At 42.8% G+C, this 25,293-nt stretch overlaps 1 protein-coding gene across 1 annotated transcript; it reads left to right on the top strand.

Annotated features, from left to right (window-relative positions):
- Nucleotides 1–1,228: 1,228 nt before the first annotated feature.
- On the top strand, nt 1,229–25,293 carry LOC145342244 (centrin-1). Its single transcript, XM_080187643.1, has 5 exons — nt 1,229–1,326; nt 14,627–14,785; nt 15,589–15,717; nt 16,766–16,903; nt 23,391–25,293. The coding sequence occupies exons 1-5, from the start codon at nt 1,258–1,260 to the stop codon at nt 23,478–23,480; spliced, it is 585 nt and encodes a 194-aa protein (XP_080043769.1). The 5' UTR covers nt 1,229–1,257; the 3' UTR covers nt 23,481–25,293.

Here is a 25,293-nt window from a genome sequence, read left to right as displayed (position 1 = left end):
ACCTCCCCCTTTCCCCCCTCCCCCTTTCCCCCCACCCCACCCACCTCCCCCCCCACCCCCTTTCCCCCTCCCCCCCACCCACCTCCCCCCACCCCAATCCCCTCCCCCCACCCCAATCCCCTCCCCCCACCCCAATCAGCCTTCTCTGCTCTAAGGAAAATAACCCCAGCCTATCCAGCCTCTCCTCATAGATCCTTCACCCGTGGCAACATCTTGGTGAATCTTCTTGGCACCCTTTCTGTTGCAATCACATCCTTCCTATTGTGTGGTGACCATAACTGCACACAACATTCTAACTGTGGCCTAACATGCTTTTACACCGTTCCATCATAACCTCCCTGCTCTCATATTCTATGTCTCAGCTAATAAAGTCTCCACCACATTAGAATGATTTTAATCCTGTCTCCACATCATCAGGTGAGTTGAATCCAGTCTCTCATATTATCCGAGGAGTTTAACCCTGTCTCTCCACGTTATCAGAGTTAAACCCAGTCTTTCCACATTATCAGAGTTGAACCCAGTCTCTCCATATTATCAGAGGAGTTTAAGCCTGTCTCTCCACATTGACAGGAGAATTTTAACCCAGTTTCTCCAGATTATCAGAGGAGTTTTTTTTTGTTTTTATTCGAATTCAATCCAATTAAATCAAATCCAATTCAGAGTCCCAACAAGTTGCGACATTCCCGATCCAAGCTGACAAGACAGGGCCCCCACCTCCTGTCTTGGGCTTGATCTACATGATCCAACCTGATTGGAGTAGGCACAGCTCTTCGCCAAGACTTGATCTTATTTGCATCTTAGCCAACAGGTTGAGATGCTGTTTTAAGATATTGCTTCAAATGAAGCTACAATGTAACCTAATGACTTCAACCAAGTACAGCATGTCGCTACTTTACTTGATCTTAGCCAAAAGGCCGGGAAGGCCCAAAAACAGAGTTTAACCCAGTCTCCCCACATTCCGGGCTTCAGCTTTCCAATACTGTCGCTGATTCGCCTTTCCACCAAGAACTGGACGATAATTATTCAAATATGTCACATATCTGACCAATCAGGAGCAGGAGGCGGGGCGGCTACCAGCCAATCCATAGTAGATGATTTACATGGAGGCGGGACCTGCCATCTGATTGGCGAAACGGTCAGACCCCGCCCACGGGTCAGGATGATTGACAACCAGCTGCGCCCGTCGGCCACTAGTTGCCGGGCTGTGATTGGCGGAGCCGTTGTCATGGTGCTCGGAGCCCGGAGTGTGTGTTGGTGATGCGACAGGTCGGACATCGCAAACCCGCTCCCTACACGGTGCCCAGAGCTCGCGAAATGGCTGCGAAGGTGAGTCAAAGGCCCTTGTGATCCTACACTCCTGCTAGGGGAGGCCAGAGGGCCGCTAACAGTGGCAGGTGAATAGTGAGAGAGGGGGGCGGGGGTAAGAATTATGAGGGTCGGTGTGTGTGGGAGTGAGAATGGAAAATGAGGGGAATCTGATGGGGAGAGCAGAGGGATTTTTTAGGCCTCCGCCTCATCAAGAAAAGATAAAATAAGACGATTAACATGGATAGTTAGATTCTATCAAATTGTACACTTACAGGGTTTTGAGTGTGGTTCTAACCCCCTCATATGGCAAGCTGGAATGGGCAGGATTTTCTGTTTTATACATTTCAAATAATTTAGTTATCTTTGAATCACCCCACATAAACTGATAGATTAAAAACACTATTCTGTTGCCAGCAGAAGCACAGTTTCCTGGAGGAAACATCATCTCTGTTGTCTCTGAAATGAAATGACTAACTAACTAGACTAGGCCATCCACTTTTGCTTACATAGTTTGAAGGAAGAGGTACGACAAGGTTACTGAGAGTGTTCTGCAAATAATGACTGGGGAGAGAGTCCCCAAATAATGACTGCTCACATCCCCCCTATACAGTTACACCTGTGACGTCTCAAAAATCCCATTTAGTTGTGACATGGTTAATTAGGGAATTGTGCTGGATTATGTTCCAAAAATGAATAATTGACATTAGTCAATAGGAGTTATCATCATTAGCACAATAGTATATTTGTTGTTCTATGCATTAATGATACACTATATTATGCCATTAAATGCCTGGGTTTAAATTATGCACCAGCAACTTTTTTTTATATTGCCATCTAACTCTGATGGATCTTCACATTTAACTCTGTTACTTCGGCGATATAAGTACACAAACATACATCAACTCAGTCCAAGTTCCAAATGGCTGCTAACAATTCCATCTCTATTTGCAGTGACTCAATGTCATTTTTTGTCCGAGTATCCTGAGTATCTTTGTATCCTCACTGGTTACAGGGGAGGTTCCAGGGGATTGGAGAATAGCCAATGTTGTTCTTTTATTGTTCAACGTTATTCCTTTGTTTAAGAAGAGTAGCAAGAATAATCCAGGTAATTACAGGCCAGTGAGCCTTACATCAGCGGTAGGGAAGTTATTGGAGAGGATTCTTTGAGAGAGGATTTATTCCCAATTGGAAATAAGTGTACGGATTAATGAGAGGCAACATGGTTTTGTGAAGGGGAAGTCGTGTCTCACGAGCATGATTGAGTTTTTTGAGGAAATGACAAAGATGCTGGATGAGGGTAGGTCAGTGGATGTTGTCTACATGGATTTCAGTAAGACCTTTGACAATGCCCCTCATGCAGAAGGTGAAGTTGCATGGGATCATAAGAACATAAAAAATAGGAGCAGGAGTCGGCCATCTAGCCCTTCGAGCCTGCCCCGCCATTCAATAAGATCATGGCTGATCTGAAGTGGCTCAGTTCCACTTTCCCGCTTTCTCCCCATAACCCTTAATCCCCTTGCCTACCAAAAACCTATCTACCCGTGTCTTAAGTATATTTAGTGAGGTAGCCTCCACCACTTCAACGGGCAGAGAATTCCAGAGATTCACCACCCTTTGAGTGAAGAAGTTCCTCCTCAACTCTGTTCTAAACCGCACCCCCCTTATCTTGAGGCTGTGCCCTCTAGTCCTGCTGTCCTTTCTGAGTGGGAAGAACCTCTCCGCGTCTACCCTATCCATCCCTTTCATCATCTTATACGTCTCAATAAGATCCCCCCTCATCCTTCTAAACTCTAACGAGTACAAGCCCAGTCTATTCAGCGTCTCCTCATAGCTCAACCCCCTCAACTCCGGTATCAGCCTAGTGAACCTCCTCTGCACTCCCTCCAAGGCCAAAATATCCTTGCGCAAGTGCGGCGACCAAAACTGCACACAGTACTCCAGCTGCGGCCTCACCAGTGCCCTGTACTGTTGCAGCAAGACCTCCCTACTTTTATATTCAGTCCCCCTCGGTATGAAAGCCAGCATCCCATTTGCCTTCCTGACCACCTGCTGCACCTGTAGGCTGGGTTTCTGTGACTCATGCACAAGGACCCCCAGGTCCCTCTGCACCGTAGCATGCTGCAGCTTTTCGCCCTATAAGTAGTAGTCTTTCCTACTATTATTCCTACCAAAGTGGATAACCTCACACTTGCCAACATTGTATTCCATCTGCCAGGTCCTCGCCCACTCGCTCAGCCTATCTAGATCCCTCTGCAGACTTTCCACACCCTCCGCACAATTTGCTGTTCCACTTATCTTTGTGTCATCAGCAAATTTCGACACCTTACTCTCGGCTTCCTCCTCCAGATCATCTATATAAATGGTAAATAGCTGAGGCCCCAGCACCGATCCCTGGGGCACTCCACTAGTCACCAACTGCCAATCTGAATAGCACCCATTGACACTCACTCTCTGCCTCCTATTTGACAGCCAATCCCCTATCCACACTAACACCTTACCCCCAACTCCATGCCCCCTAACCTTCTGTAACAACCTTTTGTGCGGCACCTTATCAAACGCCTTCTGAAAATCGAGAAACACCACATCCACCGGTTCTCCTCCATCCACCGCACTAGACACATCCTCATAGAATTCCAATAAATTCATCAGACACGACTTCCCTTTAACGAATCCGTGCTGTGTCTGCTCTATTAAATAATTCTTCTCAAGATGCCTCGCTATTTCCTCTTTGATTACGGATTCAAGCATTTTTCCTACAACAAACGTCAAACTAACCGGCCTATAATTCCCTGCCTTTTGCCTGCTACCGTTTTTAAACAGCGGCGTAACATTAGCCGTTTTTCAATCTTCCGGCACTTCCCCGGAATCCAGCGAGGTTTGGAAAATAATCACCAAGGCATCCACTATCATTTCTTTCAGAACCCTTGGATGCATTCCATCCGGTCCTGGGGACTTGTCCACCATCAGTCCCTCTAGTCTGTCGAGCACTGCCTCTCTAGTAACAATGATCTCATTCAGGCCCTCCACTCCTACCATCTTTCCATCGTTAACACCCAGCAAACTATTCGTGTCCTCCTCCGTGGAGACCGAAGCAAAAAAGTTATTCAAGGCCTCAGCCATTTCCTCATCCCCCACCACTAAATCCCCCCTCTCATCCTCTAAGGGTCCAGCATTCACCCTAGCCAGCCTCCTTTTTATATATTTATAAAAACTCTTACTATCCTTTTTTATATTTAGCGCTAGCCTAGATTCATCGTCTATCCTTCCTTTATTTATCAACTTCTTCGTCATTCTTTGTTGACATTTAAACCTCTCCCAATCCTCTTCTCGCCCACTACTTTTAGCCACTCAAAACGCACCAGCTTTTAATTTAATACTCTGCTTTATCTCCTTCGTTATCCACGGCTGATTATCTCTTCTCCTACGATCCTTCTTTACCATCGGAATAAATTTCTGCTGAGCACCAAGAAAGATCTCCTTTAAGATCCTCCACTGTTCCTCAGCAGACCTACCGACCAATCTGCGCCCCCAATCTACATTTGCCAATTCCTCTCTCATCCTATCGTACTCCCCTCTGTTCAAACAAAGGACACAGGTCCGGGATCCTACTTTCTCCTCCTCCATCTGCATCAGAAACTCCACCATACAATGATCACTCTTCCCAAGAGGATCCCTCACAACAAGGTCCCTAATTCTACCTGCCTCATTACATAACACCAGATCTAAGATAGCTCGCTCCCTCGTCAGCTCCAACACACACTGTTCAAGGAAACTATCCCGGCAGCATTCCAAGAACTCTTCCTCAAGCCCACCGCATCCAACATGGGTCGACCAATCAATATGTAGATTGAAATCCCCCATAATTATCGCTGTTCCATTCCTGCACGCAGTATTTATTTGCGCGTTTATAGCCTGCCCCACCTCCAGGTCATTATTTGGGGGCCTATAGACGACACCCACCAGCGTCTTCCTCCCCTTGCTGTTCCTAATCTCCACCCACAACGATTCCACGTTCTGCTCTTTGGCGCCTATATCTTCCCTTACTACCACCCTGATACTATCTTTAATCAGCAGAGCTACCCCCCCCACCTTTTTCCTCCCATCTATCCTTCCTAAACATTTGATACCCCTGTACATTCAGCTCCCAGTCCCTGTCACCTTGCAACCACGTCTCTGTAATGGCCACCAGATCATATCCATTTGTGCTGATCAGAGGTGAGCTGGCAAAGTGGATACAAAACTGGCTCGTTCAAAGAAAACAGAGAGTAGCAGTGGAAGGGTGCGTTTGAGGGCTGTGACAAGTGGTGTTCCTCAGGGAACAGTGGTGGGATGTTTGCTGTTTTGTTATATATATATAAATAATTTGGAGGAAGATGTAACTGGATTGATTAGTAAGTTTGCAAACGACATAAAAGTTGGTGGATTTTCAGATAGTGATGAAAACCATCAGAGGATACAGCAGGATATAGATCAGTTGGAGACTTGGGCGGAGAGATGACAGATGGAGTTTAATCCGGACAAATGTGAAGTAATGCATTTTGGAAGGTCTAATACAGATAGAAAATATACAGTAAATGGCAGAACCCTTAAGAGTATTGATAGGCAAAGGGATCTGGGTGTACAGGTACACAGGTCACTAAAAGTGGCGATGCAGGTGGAGAAGGTAGTCAAGAAGGCATACAGCCGGGATATTGAGTTTAAAAAGTGGCAAATCATGTTGCAGCTTTATGGAACCTTGGTTAGGCTGCACTTGGAATATAGTGTTCAATTTTAGTTGCCACACTACCAGAAGGATGTGGAGGCTTTGGAGAGGGTACAGAAAAGATTTACCAGGATGTTGCCTGGTTTGGAGGGCATTAGCTATGATGAGAGGTTGGAGAAACTTGTTTGTTTTCACTGGAGCGATGGAGGTTGAGGGGAGACTTGAAAGAAGTCTACAAGATTATGTGAGGCATGGGCAGTGTGGATAGTCAGAAGCTTTTTCCCAGGGTGGAAGAGTCAATTACTAGGGGGCATAGGTTTAAGGTGTGAGGGGCAAGGTTTAAAAAAGATGTATGAGGCAGATTTTTTTTTACACAGAGCGATGGGTGCCTGGAACTGGTTGCCGGGGGAGATAGTGGAGGTGGATACGGTAGTGATTTTTAAGAAGCGTCTTGACAAGTACATGAATGAGATGGGAATAGAGGGATATAGTCCGTGGAAGGATAGGGAGTTTTAGTTAAGTTGGGCAGCATGGTCGGTGCAGGTTTGGAGGACCGAAGGGCCTGTTCTTGTGCTATTATTTTCTTTGTTCTTTGTTCTAGAGTATGTAAAAAGTAATACAAAAATGAGTAATATAAAAACATATCATAAGAGTTTCTATAAGTATTTAAATGGGAAAACTGTAGACAAAGCTAGTGTTTGTCCTACTCTGAAAAACCCCAGGGGAAGGACCGTAGGAGGAGAGGTAATAAGCCGTGGATAACGAAGGAGGTGAAGGAAAGTGTTAAATTAAAAGCGGAGGCGTTTAGAGTAGCTAAGAGTAGTGGGCGAGAAGAGGATTGGGAGAGGTTTAAATGTCAACAAAGATTGACAAAGAATTTGATAAAGAAGGGTAGGAGAAACTATGAAGCTGGGCTAGCGCTTAATATAAAAAAGGATAGCAAGAGTTTTTATAAATATATAAAAAGGAAGAGGCTGGCTCGGGTGAACGTTGGACCCTTAGAGGATGAGAAGGGGGACTTAGTGGTAGGGGATGGGGAAATGGCTGAGGTCTTGAATAACTTTTTTGTTTCGGTCTTCACGTAGGAGGACGTGAATAATTTGCTGGGTGTTAGAGATGGAAAGGTGGTAGGACTGGAGGATCTCAATGACATTATTGTTACTAGAGAGGCAGTGCTCGACAGACTGGAGGGGCTGATTGTGGACAAGTCCCCAGGACCGGATGGAATGCACCCGAGGTGAAATGGCGGAGGTGATAGTGGATGCCTTGGTGGTTATTTTCCAAACGTCGCTGGATTCCGGGGAAGTGCTGGAAGATTGGAAAACGGCTAATGTTACGCCGTTGTTTAAGAAGGGTGGCAGGCAAAAGGCAGGGAATTATAGGCCGGTTAGTTTAACGTCTGTTGTAGGTAAAATGTTAGAATCCGTCATCAAGGAGGAAATAGCAAGGCATCTTGAGGGGAATTGCTTGATGGAGCAGACGCAGCACGGTTTCGTTAAGGCAAGTCGTGTCTGACAAATATATTGGAGTTCTATGAGGATGTGTCTAGGGCGGTGGATAGAGGAGAGCCGGTGGATGTGGTCTTTCTTGATTTTCAGAAGGCGTTTGACAAGGTACCTCAAGAGATTATTGCAGAAGGTCAGGGGACATGGAGTTGGGGGTAGGGTGTTAGCGTGGATAGAGGATTGGTTGTCAAATAGGAGGCAGAGAATGGGGGTCAATGGGTGCTATTCAGATTGGCGGTTGGTGACTAGTGGAGTGCCCCAGGGGTCGGTGCTGGGGCCTCAGCTATTTACCATTTATATAGATGATCTGGAGGACGGAACTGAGTGTATGGTGTCGAAATTTGCTGATGACACCAAGATTGGTGGAACGGCAAATTGCGCGGAGGGTGTGGAGAGTCTACAGAAGGATCTAGATAGGCTGGACGAATGGGCCAGGAAATGGCAAATGGAATTTAATGTTGGCAAGTGCAAGGTGGTCCACATTGGTAGGAATAATGGTAGGAAGGATTATTACTTACGTGGCAAAAAACTGCAGCAGGCGACGGTGCAGAGGGACCTCGGGGTCCTTGTGCATGAGTCGCAAAAACCCAGCTTGCAGGTGCAGCAGGTGGTCAGGAAGGCGAATGGAATGCTGGCCTTCATAGCGAGGGGGATTGAATATAGAAGTAGGGAGGTCTTGCTGCGGCTATATAGGGCATTGGTGAGGCCGCAGCTGGAGTACTGTGTGCAGTTTTGGGCGCCGTACTTACGCAAGGATATTTTGGCCTTGGAGGGAGTGCAGAGGAGGTTTACTAGGCTGATGCCGGAGTTGAGGGCGTTGAGCTATGAGGAGAGGCTGAATAAACTAGGCTTGTACTCGTTAGAGTTTAGAAGAATGAGGGGAGATCTCATTGAGACGTATAAGATGATGAATGGGATGGATAGGATAGAAGTGGAGAGACTCTTCCCGCTCAGAAAGGACAGTAGGACTAGGGGGCACAGCCTCAAGATAAAGGGGGGGCGGTTTAGAACGGAGTTGAGGAGGAACTTCTTCACTCAAAGGGTGGTGAATCTCTGGAATTCTCTGCCCGTTGAAGTGGTGGAGGCTGCCTCGCTAAATATTTTTAAGACGCGGGTTGACGGGTTTTTGATGAGAGAAGGGATTAAGGGTTATGGGGAGAGGGCGGGAATGTGGAACTGAGCCACGACAGATCAGCCATGATCTTATTGAATGGCGGGGCAGGCTCGAAGGGCTAGATGGCCTACTCCTGCTCCTATTTCGTATGTTCTTATGTTCTTAAAACCTTAAAATAACAACTGCAAGAATTCAGATTAAAACAAGCATTCCAGCAATTAAGGTCAATTATACATATGTAGTATCAACAGATACAGACAATTACAGACAAAGCGGCACTGGTTATTAGATCTGACTGCTAAGACAACTCCAATACAAGAAATATGACAGAAATACATACCTTAAAGGCAAAGTATCGTTACAACAGCTACCAATGGACAAATGCACCTGCGACAGATAGATGAATTCCAGAAGGTTTTATTTAACCTTTCGTTGGTCCTCACCTCCCAATCTATTAGCTGTGATCTTTATGAATTTGCCAGCTAGGGCAATAGTGGTGCTGTTGAGTCAGCAGATATTGAAGTTTCCTATCAGAGTATATTTTGCATTCTTCCAAGCAGTGTTCAACATGAAGGAATACTGATTTCGTAGCTGACACAGGGCAGTAGGTGGTAATATGGAGGTTTCCTTGCCCAGGATACGATGAGATTTCCTGGGATCAAGAATCAATATTGAATATTCTCAGGGCCATTCCCTCATGAAAATATACCACTATTCCTTCATCTGATCAGTGGGAGAGGACATACTCAGGGATAATAATGGGTTCTGGGATGTTGACAAACACGAGGGATTCTGAGATTATGACCATGAATTCTTGACTAGCCTGTGGGAAAGCCCTCCCCCAAATTTGACACAACTTCTCAGATGTTAATGAGGAGGATTTTGCAACGTTGATTGGGTTGCCTTTGTCATGTCCTGCCCAGGTCAGTGTTGGGAGATCATTCCTTTTTTTTGTAGTAATAGTTTCACAGAGTGGCTTTAATGAGTGGCTTGTTAGGCCATTTCAGAAGTCATTTGAGTCAACCACATTTGCAGTAGACCTGGAGTCATACACAGGTCAACTAGGTAAGGTTGCTAGATTTTCTTCCCTAAAGGACATTTGTAATACGAATTCTTTTTCATGGCACCCATTACTTATCATAATGGTCTTTCAGTCCAAATTTTATTTAATTAAACTTAAATTCCCTAACTGCTGTGGTGAGATTTAAACGTGGGTCTTTGGATTGCTTCAGGATTACTAACATAAACACTAAGCTGCATATCCTCTGGTTTTGGAAATAATATCTACTTCACTCTCTTCACTCCCCCTCATCCATGTCTCGCAACTCCCTTTCCCTAAGTACTAGTGAGAAATATCCTGATGTTAAGGAGGCTAAGAGGGGATCTTATTGAAACATATAAGATGATTAGAGGTTTAGATAGGGTGGATAGTGATAGCCTTTTTCCTCGGATGGAGAAAGCTAGCATGAGGGGGCATGGCTTTAAATTAAGGGGGGGTAGTTATAGGACGGATGTCAGGGGTTGGTTCTTTACCCAGAGGGTGGTGAGGGACTGGAATGCCCTGCCTGCTGCAGTTGTAAATGCGCCTAGTTTGGGGGCGTTTAAGAGATCTGTGGATAGGTTTATGGACGAAAAGGGATTGGTTTAGATTAGTGGGTCAGTGTTTTTTTTTTAAAAAACTGGTCGGCGCAACATCGTGGGCCGAAGGGCCTGTTCTGCACTGTAATGTTCTATGTTCTATGTTAAAGAAATAGTTTTGACCATTTGGCTGAGTGTTAATATCCTATAGCATTCAGTCTATAGCAGGGTACCAGATAACTGTTATAAGTGGAGCAACGCTCCTCCAGGAGTCACTGCCTGTGGGCAAAGCAATTCCTATTAACTGCGATGTTCCTGTGGGCAAACAACTGAAAGCGCACACAAGAAGTGTGAAGGGAATCATTTTGGCAAGAAAAATTAGGAGAGGCAATATGAATTAATGGTGCAACTTGAAAGAGAGTGCAAAACAGAAACATCTGGACGGTTATCTAACAAATCTTTGAAAGGGACAGAGTTGCACAGTGGTTGTATTGCTGCCCACAATGCCAGGGACCCAGGTTTTATTCTGGCCTTGGCTAACTGTCTGTCTGGAGTTTGCACATTCTCCCTGTATCTGTGTGAGTTTCCTCCAAGTGCTCTGGTGTCCTCCCATGTCCAAAGATGTGCAGCTTAGGTGGATTGGTCAAGGTAAATGCACAGGGTTATGGGAATAGAATGGAGGGGAGGGCCAGGGTGGGTTTCTTTTAGAGAGTTGATACAAACATGGTGGGCTGGATGGCCTCTTTCTATGGTTCTATGTACAGGACAAATTGAGAAGGTTGTTTCAAAACAAAAACAAGACAGACATTGTTATCATTAGAAACATACACTACAAGAACAAGGAAACTGGACCTTTATCGAACACTTGGGTCAGTCCCAGGAATGAGACAATTCAGTTATGTAAGAGATGTCTGAGGTTGTTCTCCTTGTAAGAAGTCTCACAACACCAGGTTAAAGTCCAGCAGGTTTATTTGGTCGCAAAATCCACTAGCTTTTGGAGCGCTGCTCCTTCATCAGGTAAGTGGGAGTTCTGTTCACAAACAGGGCATATAAAGACACAAATTCAATTTACAAAATAATGGTTGGAATGCGAGTCTTTAGAGGTAATCAAGTCTTAAAGGTACAGACAATGTGAGTGGAAAGAGGGTTAAGCACAGGTTAAAGAGATGTGTATTGTCTCCAGACAGGCCAGTTAGTGAGATTTTACAAGCTTAGGCTAGGCGTGGGGATCACACATAATGTGACATGAACCCAAGATCTCAGTTGAGGTCGTCCTCATGTGTGCGGAACTTGGCTATTAGTCTCTACTCAGTGACCCTGCATTGTCATGTGTCATGAAGGGTGCCTTGGAGAACGCTTACCCGAAGATCAGAGGCCAAATGCCTGTGACCGCTGATGTGTTCCCCAACAGGAAGAGAACATTCTTGCCTGGTGATTGTCGAGCGGTTTTCATTCATCCATTGTCGTAGCGTCTGCACGGTCTCTCCAATGTACCATGCCTTGGGACATCCTTTCCTGCAGCGTATCAGGTAGACAACGTTGGCCGAGTTGCAAGAGTACGTACCGGTGGATGGTGCTCTCACATGAGATGATGGCATTTGTGTCGATGATCTGGCACGTCTTGCAGACGTTGCTGTGGCAGGGTTTTGTGGTGCTGTGGCCACTATTCTTCTGAAGGTTGCATAGTTTGCTGCGGACAGTGATCTGTTTGAGGTTGTGCGGTTGTTTGAAGGCAAAAAGCGGGGGTGTGGGGATGGCCTTGGCGAGATGTTCATCTTCATCAATGACATGTTGAAGGCTCCAGAGAAGATGCCGGAGAAGATGTCGTAGCTTCTCTGCTCCATCCGCCGTGTCCCGTGTTTGTCTTCTGAGGAGGTTGGTGCGGTTTTTCGCTGTGGCATGTCAGAACTGTCGATCAATGAGTCGAGCGCCATATCCTGTTCTTATGAGGGCATCTTTCAGCGTCTGGAGATGCCTGTTGCGATCCTCCTCATCTGAGCAGATCCTGTGTATACGGAGGGCTTGTCAGTAGGGGATGGCTTCTTTAATGTGTGAAGGGTGGAAGCTGGAGAAGTGGAGCATCATGAGGTTATCCATGGGCTTGCATTACAGTGAAGTGCTGAGGTGACAGTCCTTAATGTGTCCAAGAATGCAACTGATTCTGGAGAGTAGTCCATGGTAAGTCTGATGGTGGGATGGAACTTGTTGATGTCACCATATAGTTGTTACAGTGATTGTTCAGCCTTGACAGAGCAGGTTAAGAGGAGATTTAGTAGAGATGTTCAAATCATAAGTTATTATGATGTAAATGGGAAACTCTTCCAGTCACGGAAGGATTAATAACAAGGACATGGATTTAAGGTGATAGTCAAAACTATCACCAAGGTGACATTATGGTCAGCAAAACGTCATGGTCAGGAATGTACTGTCTCAAAGAGTGGTGAAAGCATATTCAATAATAACTTTAAAAAGTGAACTGGTAGATGCCTAAAGGGAAATTAATTGTAGTGTTATGGGAAAAGAGCAGGGAATTGGAATTAATTGGATAGTTTTAGCAAAAAACTGGCACAGAAACAATGAGTTGAATGGTCTGTACTGTATCATTCTATAAAGAATAGCCATGTCAGTAAAGTAAGGTAAAGTTGCCATAGGCTTCTCTTCCCTTTGAGGGGGAGAGCTGACTGGTGGTGATTTAACCTGAGGATCACCACACTTCAGGTGTGGTTCAAGATTGAGAATGCAGGTCCTTCATGAATAACCTCAGCCAGTATGGGAATTGAATGCACGCTGTTGGCATTGCTCTGTGACACGAACCAATTACCTAGCCAACTGAACTCAACCAACTTGGATACCTGGCACTCATGAAACCACATCCTAGCAAAGAGACACAACTTAACGAAAATTGAGGTGGGGTGTGGAATTGGCAGAGAAAGTTAACAAGATATAGGGAGGTTGGAGAAGGCTTCCAGGTTCATCAAGCTGGTTCCTTCCAGAGGAGAAACACAGTACACTATTTCTCTGTCAATTTTCTATGAAAGTCTTTAAAGTTCCTGCCTTTCCACTCCCAAATGATTGTATTTCGAAGAATTCTGGAATACATATAGAATAAAACTTGCATGCAACATTACAGTATGATCTTACATCTTCAAACGGAGCTACGCTTTTTTGAGTGAATCTTGTGCAGTACAACTGTTAATTCTGTCTGCTTCTGCCTGTGCTGTAATGTTCTATGTTCTATTCAGAGGGTAGTAAGGGCGTGAAATGCCCTGCCTGCAGCAGTAGTGGACTTGCCAACTTTAAGGGCATTCAAATGGTCATTGGATAGACATATGGATAATATTGGAATAGTTTAGGTTAGAGGGTCATTAGATTGGTTCCACTGGTTGGCGCAACATCGAGGGCTGAAGGGCCTGTACTGCGCTGTAATGTTCTATGTTCCTCTGTGGGCTGAGAAATATGCAGAGCAAGTGTTTCATCACATTACCTTTCCAGGTAAGTTTCTGCATGTCATTTGGAGAAGCATTGTTCTGTACTTAGATAACTGGACTGGATGACATATAGTCACATTGAGATTTTGTTTTGAAGATGCCAAGTTGAACATAAACCCTTATCCATGCCACTGACTCCGTCCCTTGGCCACTGTTCAGATTGACCCACACCATACACACCCTTAACATGCTGTTCAACCCTGAGTCTACATTCTGATTCCATATTCTTTATATCATACGGACCATCTACTTCTGCCCTTGTAACATTGCCTGTCCTTGTCCTTATTTCAGCCTATGGGAATGGGAACTAAGGTTCCCATTCCTGCTCTTGCCACCTCCAGATTTAACTATCCTAATCTGTCCGAGCCAGCCTCTGAATCTCCACCCTCGCATTTGAGCTCATCCAAAACTTGTTTCTGGAATTGTAGCTCAGACTGAATACTGCTTAACTGATTTATGATTTACATTGGCTTCTGATCACTCAATGCTTCAAGCTTCATCGTGTGTTTAACTATCTCCATGGCCTTGTTCCATCCTGTTTTGTAACTGCATCCCTTCCAAACTCTCAATTCCTCTGACTGAAGACTTCTGTGCATCTCCTCACCCTTCACCCCACCCTTGATGATTGTACTTTCAGCCACTGAGGCCCCAGATTTTGGAATTTCTTCTCTAAACCCCTTCTCTGTAGTCTCCTTTTAAGATCCCCTTTAAACTCCCAGCTTTCACTGTGCTTTTCGTTGCCTTTACCTTTCTGTACCTTGGCACCATTTTTTCCATTCTTTCTTACTGTACCTTGGGATGTTTCTCCCTTGTCAAAAACATTATTTCAAAATTTGCATTTATATAAAGAAAAATGCTTCCATTCAAAAGTATTGATGGGATATTTGGTATTCTTTTACTTTAAAAAAAATTATTGTTTGCAATCTTGCAGACCTCTGCCTATAAAAAATCATCTTTGAGTGCAACAGCCCAGAGGAAGAAACCTGGACCAAAACCAGAAATTACTGAAGAACAAAAGCAGGAAATACGAGAAGCATTTGACCTGTTTGACACAGATGGGGCTGGATCTATTGATGTCAAAGAATTAAAGGTATCGACTGCTCTTGCAGATATACTGTGCATTTAATCCTTTTTTTAAGGATGTTGATGTTTCTTGAAAAATAACCTTGATGCAACTAAAAAACCCAGTTCTCATGCCAATATACAGTTCATTTTTATGTAATAAACTTCTTCTTGCTGTCTGTAACCAAATGTTCTTTTGTCTCAAGTAATGCCAAAACTTACATTTAACTTGTGTACCATGTATTGTGTTGCACCTGGGGAACTTGTAACTCAAGCGACAGCTGGGTAAGAACAAGGGAAAATGTAAAGAAAGATATTTGGATTAGGTTAAATGAAGAGACTCACGTGGAGAATCAGTACTAGTATGAAACCTGTTGGACTGAACAATGCTAAATACTTAGTTATTTTGTACCAGGTTTAGAATCTGTTTACTTCTGTAAAAGCGTTAATTCACAGAAGAACATTTCTTTTCATAGAATCACAGAATAAAATTTCATATGAGTTACGTTTTCTCAAATACTTGTGTAGGATGTTGCTGCACTGAATGCCTCACAAAACATTTGCAGCATAACATTACCTTGAATGACACAATTATTATTCTTGACTGACACAAATCAATCATGTGACTTCCCAGGTTTGTTCTGAATTATGGTGGATCATAAGACCTGAGTTTTCTTGGTTACAGTGCACACTGTTACTTGCAAGTTAAAAAAATGCCTTTGTTTGGTTTGTTGAATGAATCCAATTGGCTAAAAAAAAAAGCTATCAACCTTTGTTCTCAAAAATCAATTGGCCACAAGATATAGAATTACAGTACAAGTTCCTTTTCAGGTTGCAATGAGAGCTTTGGGATTTGAGCCCAAGAAAGAAGAAATAAAGAAGATGATTGCAGAAATTGATAAGGAAGGCACTGGGAAGATCGACTTTAATGAATTCCTGGCTGTGATTACGCAAAAGATGGTAATTCTTAAAGCAAAAATGACTTTATTGCATTTGTTCCTGCAAAAAAATCAACTAAAGGAGTTAAGCATCTGGTCTGTAGAACTGGATTTTGCTTCAATATGTTGGAAAGTTCCCATCTGGAAGGAGTGCCATTTCTTCCTTACTTGCTATCTTTTATCCTTCACAACTAGTAATTAATTAATTTCTGACTCCCAAATTATGTCCACCACGTACAAGGCACAAATCAGGAGTGTGATGGAATACTCTGTACTTACCAAATGAGTGCAGCTCCAACACTCAGGAAATTTGGCACTACTCAAGACAAAGCAGCCTGCTTGATTGGCATCCCATCCACCACCTTAAACATTCAGTCCCTCCCACTGACACTGACAGTGTGGTACCATATATAAGATTTACTGCAGCAACTGATCAAGGCTTCTTTGACAGTGCCTTCCAAACCTGCAACCTTTACCACCTAGGTCAAGGCAGCAGATGCATGGGAGCACCACCACCTGAAATTTCCCCTCCAAACCATACACTATCCTGACTTGGAACTAATTATATTGCTATTCCTTCTTTGTCCCTTCCTGAAAGCATTGTAGCTCAACCAGATGGCTTTCAGCATTTCAAGAAGGCGGCTCACCACCACCTTCTCAAAGACAATTAAGAATGGGCAATAAATGCTGGTTTAGCCAGTGAGACCCATCCAGGAAAGAATAAAGTCAGAAAGAATCGTGGAAAGAAGTCTGCATGCACAATGGCTGTTTAACCCCATCATGCAGTCTTCACCAAGTTAGGAGCCACTGTATAAATATAAAGAGAATATCAAGTTGCTGGAATTGTGCAGGGTTTGCAATGCACCCTGCTGCCAATTTTCATATATAGTGAAACAACCTGTAACAGAAGTGTAGTTGAGCTTGGGTTTGTCCACTGATAATCCCATTTTGAGCAGCATAATAACATCATCTCAGTTGTGTGACAATGCCTGTTTATCTGATTTATGGAAATTATTTTAATAATTAGCAAACTTGTAAACAGAATCTTTGCATTTGGCTGCTTTATTCAGGCTGAGAAAGATACAAAGGAGGAAATTCTGAAAGCTTTTAGGCTGTTTGATGATGATGAGACTGGACGAATCTCGTTCAAAAATCTGAAGCGCGTGGCAAAAGAACTTGGAGAAAATCTCACAGATGAAGAGTTGCAGGTAAGCTGATTGCATATTTGATAGAAGAAAGAATCTTCATTTATATAGCACTTTTCACAGCCTCCTTGTCCCAAAGTACTTTACAATCAATTCATTACTTTTAAGTTTATAGTCACTTCTTTGTGGGCAAAAGCAGCAACCAATTTGCACACTGCAAGGTCTAACAAAAAATCATAAGATTAATAAGCTGTTGATCTGTTATGGTGATGTTGGAATGAATGGTCGCCAGGACATATGGAGACCTTGAGAGAGGTCTGTTATGTGCACCTGAACAGGTGCAGTGGTTTCCAAAAGACGGATTTAATCATTTAAATGTATCTCTAGAGGATTAAAACATTTCAGTTTCTGCAGCATGATGACATATGGTTAGCACTGCTACCTCACAGCACCAGTGACCCGGGTTCAATTCCAGCCTCGGGTCACTGTCTGTGTGGAGTTTGCACATTCTCCCAGTTTTGCATGAGTTTCTTCCGGGTGCTTCAGTTTCCTCCCACTGTCCAAAGATGCGGGGGTTAGGTTGATTGGCCATGTTAAATTAACCCTAGTGTCAGGGGATTAGCAGGGTAAATATGGGGAGGTTACAGGAATAGGGTCTGCACTGTAGGGATTCTATAATTCTAATGGTCATCCACCAGAAACATTTACTCTGTTTCTTTCTCCATGTGTGCTGCCTGTCCTGCTGAGATTTTCCAGTATGTTCTGCTTTTATTTCAGATTTCTAGTACAGTGCAGCCCCGTTGTAATGCGATGGTTGGAGTCCATAAAATGTTATCGCGAATGTTATCAGGATTGCGCTAAATCACTAAACCGGAAAGAGCAAAAAAAAGGGTCTATCCGTCATGTTGGGTCATATCTGATTTCGCGCTAAATCGGGGTGCATAAAATTGGGGTTCCACTGTATTTGTAGGCTCGTGCCACCATTTTGTTTGTTTGCTGTTCATATTTGTTACATAGAATTTGTAATTCACTCCATAGCTTTATATATAAAATAATGTTATGACCGATCCTCGGGCGAGGTTCCCAGTTGCTAAAAACCGGAACGAGATCCCTAATTTTGTTATGAACCCAGGTGAGGAGGAATGAGCTGGCTGCCCTTGGTTGGTTGCAACAAGGTTAATTTAAAAATCCTTCCCCTGTGGATACCCTTTCCCAATCCAAATGTATTTACTTCTTAGAAAGACCCAATTTAACATGCTTATTGAGTCAAAGAAGGATTAAGTTTGTCAGTTACTAAAACCCAAGACAAATAATAAAAATGCAATACGTACACAGACTGATCAGAAATGAGAAGAGTTCAAATAGAAGTTTTAAAAAATGTATAAATCAATGTATTGACCCAGGCCAGAAATTCCAAGGTTTTTATGAAGATAGCCTAGACCTTAAGTTTGTTACATTTGAATTTGGCATGGGTGAGCTCAAAGTGTTTCACCCCAGGTATGATTCAAGTAACCCACTTGGAAATTTTAATCAAAGTTTATTTAAGAACACAGTTAAAATATAACCAAAAGATATTAGCGTAACATTTACCAATTACAAGAATTAAACGTGATACAGTATAAACTTTAATAACTAGCTATCTACGTTGTTCCAAGTCAACAACATCCCATACACAGACACTCTTTTCTAGACTTGGCACAAAAGGCAAGTATGCTCACGTGATGCTGGGTTTTCAACTTTTTCACATCTTAAGTGGATTGGTCCTTTGAATGTTGGATTAAGTCTCTGAGGCTTCTCAGTCTTGGAACTTTCCAAAAACCTCTGGAGAGAGAGAAGGACAGAGAGAGAGAGACAGACAATGACACTACCTGCTTCCACCAGCTTCTAACAACAACTAAACCAAATCTAAAAACTTGGACTTTTCTGTGGATAGAAAAACTGTTCCTAGGTGCCACAGACCTGTCAATAATCCCCAAAAGGTCCATAAAACCCCAAGATCCTGCATTAATCCAGATTAAAAATGAACATGATGTCCATTATATTGCTTCAGTAACAATTAAAAACATTGGCTACAGACCAAACGCAGCCAACAAATTCTAGGGCCTACCAGAAACATCCTGCAGAGGAACATGATTAAACGCATTGTATCATCACAATCAGTCCTTGGCTTGTCCTTGAGGCGATGCATCTGTTAAGTTGTTTCAGTAGAGCTGACTTTGACAGATTCGCAGTTAGTTGGAGACATTTATCGGCCAGAAGGTGAGATCATGGTTCTGCAGGGGAGCTGAAGAGGTTGTCCAGTTTTCTTTCTGGTTATGATTTCTGCTAACCCTTGCCTCCAGCAATAGTGAGTCAGAGGTTAAAAAAAAAGTGCATGCCTATGTGGGGGTAATGGGTTTTCCTTGTTGTCACATACACAGCTCAGGTCTACAGCTGGCTTTTCAAGTCATTTTTCCCTGTCTATTCCCAGAAAGGGAGGGAGGGGATAGCATGTTTTGCACCAAATCTGTTTTCTTTCATGTCAAATCATTTGAGATATTCAGAGATATAAATTAACAGGAAATAATTTTGAATAACTGCTGAGATGTGGAACTCAGTCTTCACAACCACAGGAAATTAAAGATCAGCCATCAAGTATCTCTGTCTGAAATGGCTATGATGCTCTTCCAGATGCGACATTCCGTGTTTGCTCAGGTCTGGTCTGCCAAGTATAATCCACATTTTTTCCAGAAAATGGTCACTTTACATTATCAGTCACCTTTTACTTGTACTTCATTACAAAAGAAAAGGACTTCCTAATATGCTTGTTAGCAGATGGTAGCTACTTGACAATCAATAAAACTTCACAACTAGAGGGCTAAAATGTAATGAAGTCAAAGAGGTTTTGCCACAGTTATTTAAAGCCTGATTTGATCATGTCTAGAATAATGTGTGTAGTTCTGAACATCAGGAAAGATATACTGGTCTGCAGTGCAGATTCACCAGAGGGTTACCAGAGCTTCAAGTTTGTTTTTATTCATTCGTGGGACATGGGCAACTCTGGCTGGCCAGCGTTTATTGCCAATTCTAATTGCCCGAGGGCAGTTGAGAGTCAAACACATTGCTGTGGCTCTGCAGTCACGTGGGCTGGACCAGGTAAGGACGGTAGCTTTCCTTCCCTAGAGGACATTAGTGAACCAGATGGGTTTTTCTGACAATCAACAATGGTTTCAGGATCACCATCTGTCATGTCAAACCCGGGTCACCAGAACATTAGTTGAGTTTTTGGATTAATTATCTTGCGACAATACCACTTAGTCATCACCTCCCCATAACTGTTAAAGTTTATTTATTAGTCACAAGTAGGTTTACATTCACACTGAAATGAAGTTACTGTGAAAATCCCGAGTCACCACACTCTGGCACCTGCTCGGATACACTTTTATTCACCCAACTTGCACATCTTTGGGCTGTGGCAGGAAACCGGAGTACCTGGAGGAAACCCACACAGACATGGGGAGAACGTGCAGACTCCACACAGTTGGGAATTGAACCTGGGTCCCTCATGCTGAGACAGCGGTGCTAACCACTGTGCCACTGTGCCGCCCTGTGTTAGATTATAATAGATTTTATAAACTAAATTTGTATTTTCTAGCATATGGAATAGAGAGGATTAAAGATAAGAACTATTATGTAACCATGCCTAATTTCCTAGTGTTCAGTCATGTACATGTTTTGCAGTCACTCAGAATCCAGGCTCGTTAATTCTTTTTCACTTTTTCTTCTTTTATTTTCATTCTTCCTGACATCATGCTTCATTCCTCCACCTTGCATATTCTACCATCAAAAATCCTTATTCTTCAGTACTCATTGTCTTTCATACTCTTCTGCATTCCATGATTGACTCCCAACTAAATTATATGACAGCTTCCCTTCATGGGTGGGATTCTCCCAAAAAAGCTCTAAATGCTGAATTTGTGTAAAACCTGGAATTTTTTCAGTGGGATTTTCAAAATAAATCTCCCACACAGCGCATCACAGAGCACCCTTGCGCAAATCTCATTTAAAAAGCTGTGGGCGAGTCCTATTCCTGCTAGAAAGATTCCTGCAGTAGCCCCAATTTCGCAACGCTGACCATGCGACACCCCCACTCACCACCTGATCGCTGGCCTTCTTCCCTCCGTCATCAAGCCTGAGTGCGGAATGGCAGTGGGACCTTCCATCTCCACTAATTCTCCCCCTCCCTCCCTGGCAGTGCCCCTTAAGCATTGCCCCTTGGATAGTGCCAGGGGACAGGCTGACAATGCCTAACCGGCAATGTCCAAGGGCGCCTCCCCCTTACCCCCAACCTCTACTCCAGCAGGGTCGGGCTGCCAGCTCCCCACTTAGTGGGTGCCGGGGATCAGTGAGAAGCACTATTGCCTTACAGCATAGTGCCCAGTGAAAAGCCTGCTACATGGCCTCCGCTTGAGTTTCCCCACCCGCTGCACGGCTAGAGCAGTGCAGTGTGCTGGGAGAATCACTCCCCCCATATCTCTCTTGGCAGTGACAACAATGGCATGTATCAGTGTCTCCCAACATGCAGTGTTATGGCTGAGGGAGGGATCAACTCTCATTTTTCCCATTCCCAATTCGGCTTTAGCAGAGATTTTCAATTTTTAACCAGTGCTGCATATTGCCAATTTTGTCTGAACTTGACTGTATGCAGCTTGTAAGAAATAAGCCTTCAGTTAAACACAAAACTTTATTATACTAAAACCCATTCAAGTAATAATACCAAAAATGTACAAATACATCCTACTTCCCACTATCGTGTGTAAACATACGTATCAACCTCCAACATGCAACAATATACAACTTTACAAAGTATTAGAGGTTGACTTGGCCAAGTTAAAGTGCTGATTGAACAAAAACAGGAAAGTTAATTCAAGATTCAGTTTGCATCCAAAACAGTTGGTTTAATGTTGTGGCTGGTATTTCTTTCTGGACTAGTCATCACAACAAAATACACTTATTAGGGCAAACCGAATGATCTCAAGGCCATTTATCATCCACTGGTTTTTCATCACAGCTGTTAAAGCAACCCACTCAGGTATTTATAAGACCTGGTTCACCACTGGCATCAGTACCAACTTACGGAATCCAAGCAAAAGGACTCTCCAAATCTGGAAGCAGCAGGGTGATTTTTAACTTGCTGTCATCTGCTACAAAAGTTCTGATCTCAGCCACACTGTGTGGGAAGGTACTGAATGAGTCACAAACCTTGCAAAGGGGGAAGAACAGGTGCAATGACTAATCAGGTTATTCTTTAACACTTCCTAAAAATTTAGAAGAAGCTGAGCAAAGATAGAGACCTAACCTTTTTCCTGCCAGCTATTAACATTGAAATATGTATTGTTGTGGTTCAGGCTAGAAACTCCAAAGTATTTAATGGAGCCTGTCTGGATCATGTTTTCCCTCTTGAATTTGGCTAGGATAAGCATAGTTTTCACTTCAACTTTGATTCAAATGATCTACTTGAGTTTTTAATCAAACAAAATTTATTCAAGAATATAGTTATCACGTATGGGGAAAAATAGCAATAACTTATATCAATGCAAAAAACAAAACAACTGCTATAATGTACATCCCTTAACATATATATCTAAAATGTTCCAATCAAACAGAACCTTTGCCATTGACAAAACCTTTTAAACAAGTCCAACACAGCAAAGACTAATGCTCATGTGATATTGGAATTGAGTCCTTTAGTTGAAATCTGCAGTTTTCTGAATACACCTAGAACAATTTGAAGTCAGAACAGTTTCCCAGAACCCCAAGTAGACTCTGGTTAAGCCATCAAAAGCAGATTTTCTATTCCAGAAAGGCCTTCAACTAACCTGCAGAATTTCCAAAACCAGGAAGAGAGAGACTTCTTTCAGCTTGCTGTCCCTTCTAAAACTGCATTCTAATTGCAGCCAAACAGAAAATGAAACCTTAAACTCACTGCAAAGAAAATCTGTCCAAAAACACATGACTGTCCTTCTAACAATGCAAGATTGTAAAACAACCCAGAATTAAAACAAACAGACCCCATTTAAGCTATTGACATAGCAGTAAAAGGACCCCTCATAGGTAACTCGGCAGCAATGAAACTAAACTGAAAAAGGTCTGCTTACAACTGCAGAGAACAGAATTTTTAAAAATCTTCTTAAAAGTACACAAACATCATCTTTACATAAGAACAATTGGGACATAAAATCAGTCTATGAAAACTGTTTAGGAAATTTTAGCAGCAAGCTCTACATAATATTTTATGGGAAGAATAACTTGTATTACAGTTAGGGACTTCATGGTGATCTGAGTATGCTTATTATGTTGCTTTATCTCCATAGTAAAGATTCTTATGGATTAGAGAAGGATATATCAAATTGATTATTTTTAACGATATAATTTAACTTTTCAATTCTTTCCTTTTCTATTCTGCCACCAACAATCTTCACGTACAATTTTATACTTAAATTGCAACACAGCATTTTTTTTGATATTGTTTTTCAATGTCTGCTTTACCTTTCTTTCTGTCCTTATTCAGGAAATGATTGATGAAGCAGATCGAGATGGAGATGGGGAAGTGAACGAACAAGAGTTCCTTCGAATCATGAAAAAGACAAGTTTATATTAATTTAACAGTTTTAGGCAGTCATTTGTGTTTCATTCTTTTGCTCTGTACACGCTTACTGAACAACAGGCAGTGGATAAAGGCAGCCTTAAGATAATGGATATGGAAGAGAATACTTAATGGCTTTCCACTGCATACAAGAAAAGGAGACAGGTTACCTAAGTAAATTGTGTTTTACCTCCTGGGAGGTAAATACTATCACTGACAATTATATTCATAGGACGGGATGCAAACGTGATATTAAGATGTATTTCATTTTTATGTATATCTGTCATAAGCATGGCGCCTTAATACCATTCATTGCCTTTTTGTGAAACAGCTTTAATCACACCAAGACTTCAGTATTCATGAAGAGACCTGTTGATATTGTTCAAACCACTAAGCATGTTTAGTATACTTTAAATTTTCAGTGAGTTGGTTTAGATTTCTAGCTCTGGAGTTCATTTATACTCTGCCTATTTAAAGGAATGGAGAGCAGAAACTTGGAATTAAGATATAAGAACACTTACTCATTGGAAGCTGCACAGAGACTTATTAGGGACATCATTTGGAATATGCATTTTACAATTCCAGTTGGATTAAGTTATTCTGTCAAAGAACCTTCAGCAGATGACTTGCCTGTAATACAGTTTAAAATGCCTAAACATGTGATAAGACTAAGAGGATAATTTTAACCCCATACAAGAGGATTTGGATCAGGCAAGAGGTTGGAAAATTTTCAAACACAAGCCCAACTCAGAGTCTATCCGTTTCTGGTTTTAAAGGAGGCAGGATGTGAGTATGGATGACCAGCCCGCTGCCAGGAAGTAAGTCAGTCAATAGAAGTTTTTCAGGAGGCTGTGTGCTTCTGTTTTAACAAGCTTTTATTTTTAACCCAGTTTGGGGCCTCAGGAAATGCAGCAGGTAAAAGGTCAGCAGGACAGATCAATCAGGTAAATGTATTCACAGTTTTTTCTGACCGGAGGAGTCAAAATGTTTTCACCCCATTCGACAAGCTTACCTGTTCCCAGTTCCACATTATTAATTCACTCCAATCTCTACACATAACCTCCTCTGGCTCACCTCTTCTCCTTCCCAACCCTAACTGATCACGGGTTCTCTTTCATTCTTTACTCTTAGATGTGGGGGTGTGCTGCAGTCTTTCCAACCCAGCAGCCAGCCAATCTGTTCATTGTGAGGCACCAGATAGGCATTTCTTGAAGGAGTGAAAATGGATGGGACATCCTGAGAAGGGTTTGTGCTCATCTCAGATGTTCTGCCATCCTCTTTCCAGGAACAGGGGAACATAAGTCCTATTTGGCTGTGATGAGCAAAATGGAGGAAATCAGTGGCACCTTCTGACCACTGAATTTTCAGCTTGTCCCTAGGACCTGATGGGATCTATCCCAGAATACTGAAGGAGGCAAGGGAGGAAATTGCTCTCATCTTGCATGAAATCTTTGCATCCTCTTTAGACACAGGAGAGGTCCCAGAGGACTGCAGAATAGCTAACATTGTTCCTTTGTTTAAGAAGGGCAACAGGGAAATCCAGGAAATTATAGGCCAGAAAGACTTACATCAATGTAGGGAAATTATTGGAGATGATTCTTAGGGATAGGATTTACTTGTATTTTGAAAAATATGACTTATTATTGATGGGCAGCATGGCTTTGTGCAGGGGAGATCATGTCTCTCAAACTTGATTGAGTTTTTTGAGGAAGTGACAAAGATGATTGCAGGTAGGATGGTGGATGTTGTCTTTATGGACTTTAGTAAGGCCTTTGTCTCATAACATCAGGTTAAAGTCCAACAGGTTTATTTGGTAGCATGAGCTTTC

This window comes from Carcharhinus amblyrhynchos, chromosome 4, assembly GCF_965287045.1.
Source record: "Carcharhinus amblyrhynchos chromosome 4, sCarAmb.v2.hapA, whole genome shotgun sequence".
Taxonomy (NCBI): Eukaryota; Metazoa; Chordata; class Chondrichthyes; order Carcharhiniformes; family Carcharhinidae; genus Carcharhinus; species Carcharhinus amblyrhynchos.
This window is presented reverse-complemented; position numbering and strand designations above follow the sequence as displayed.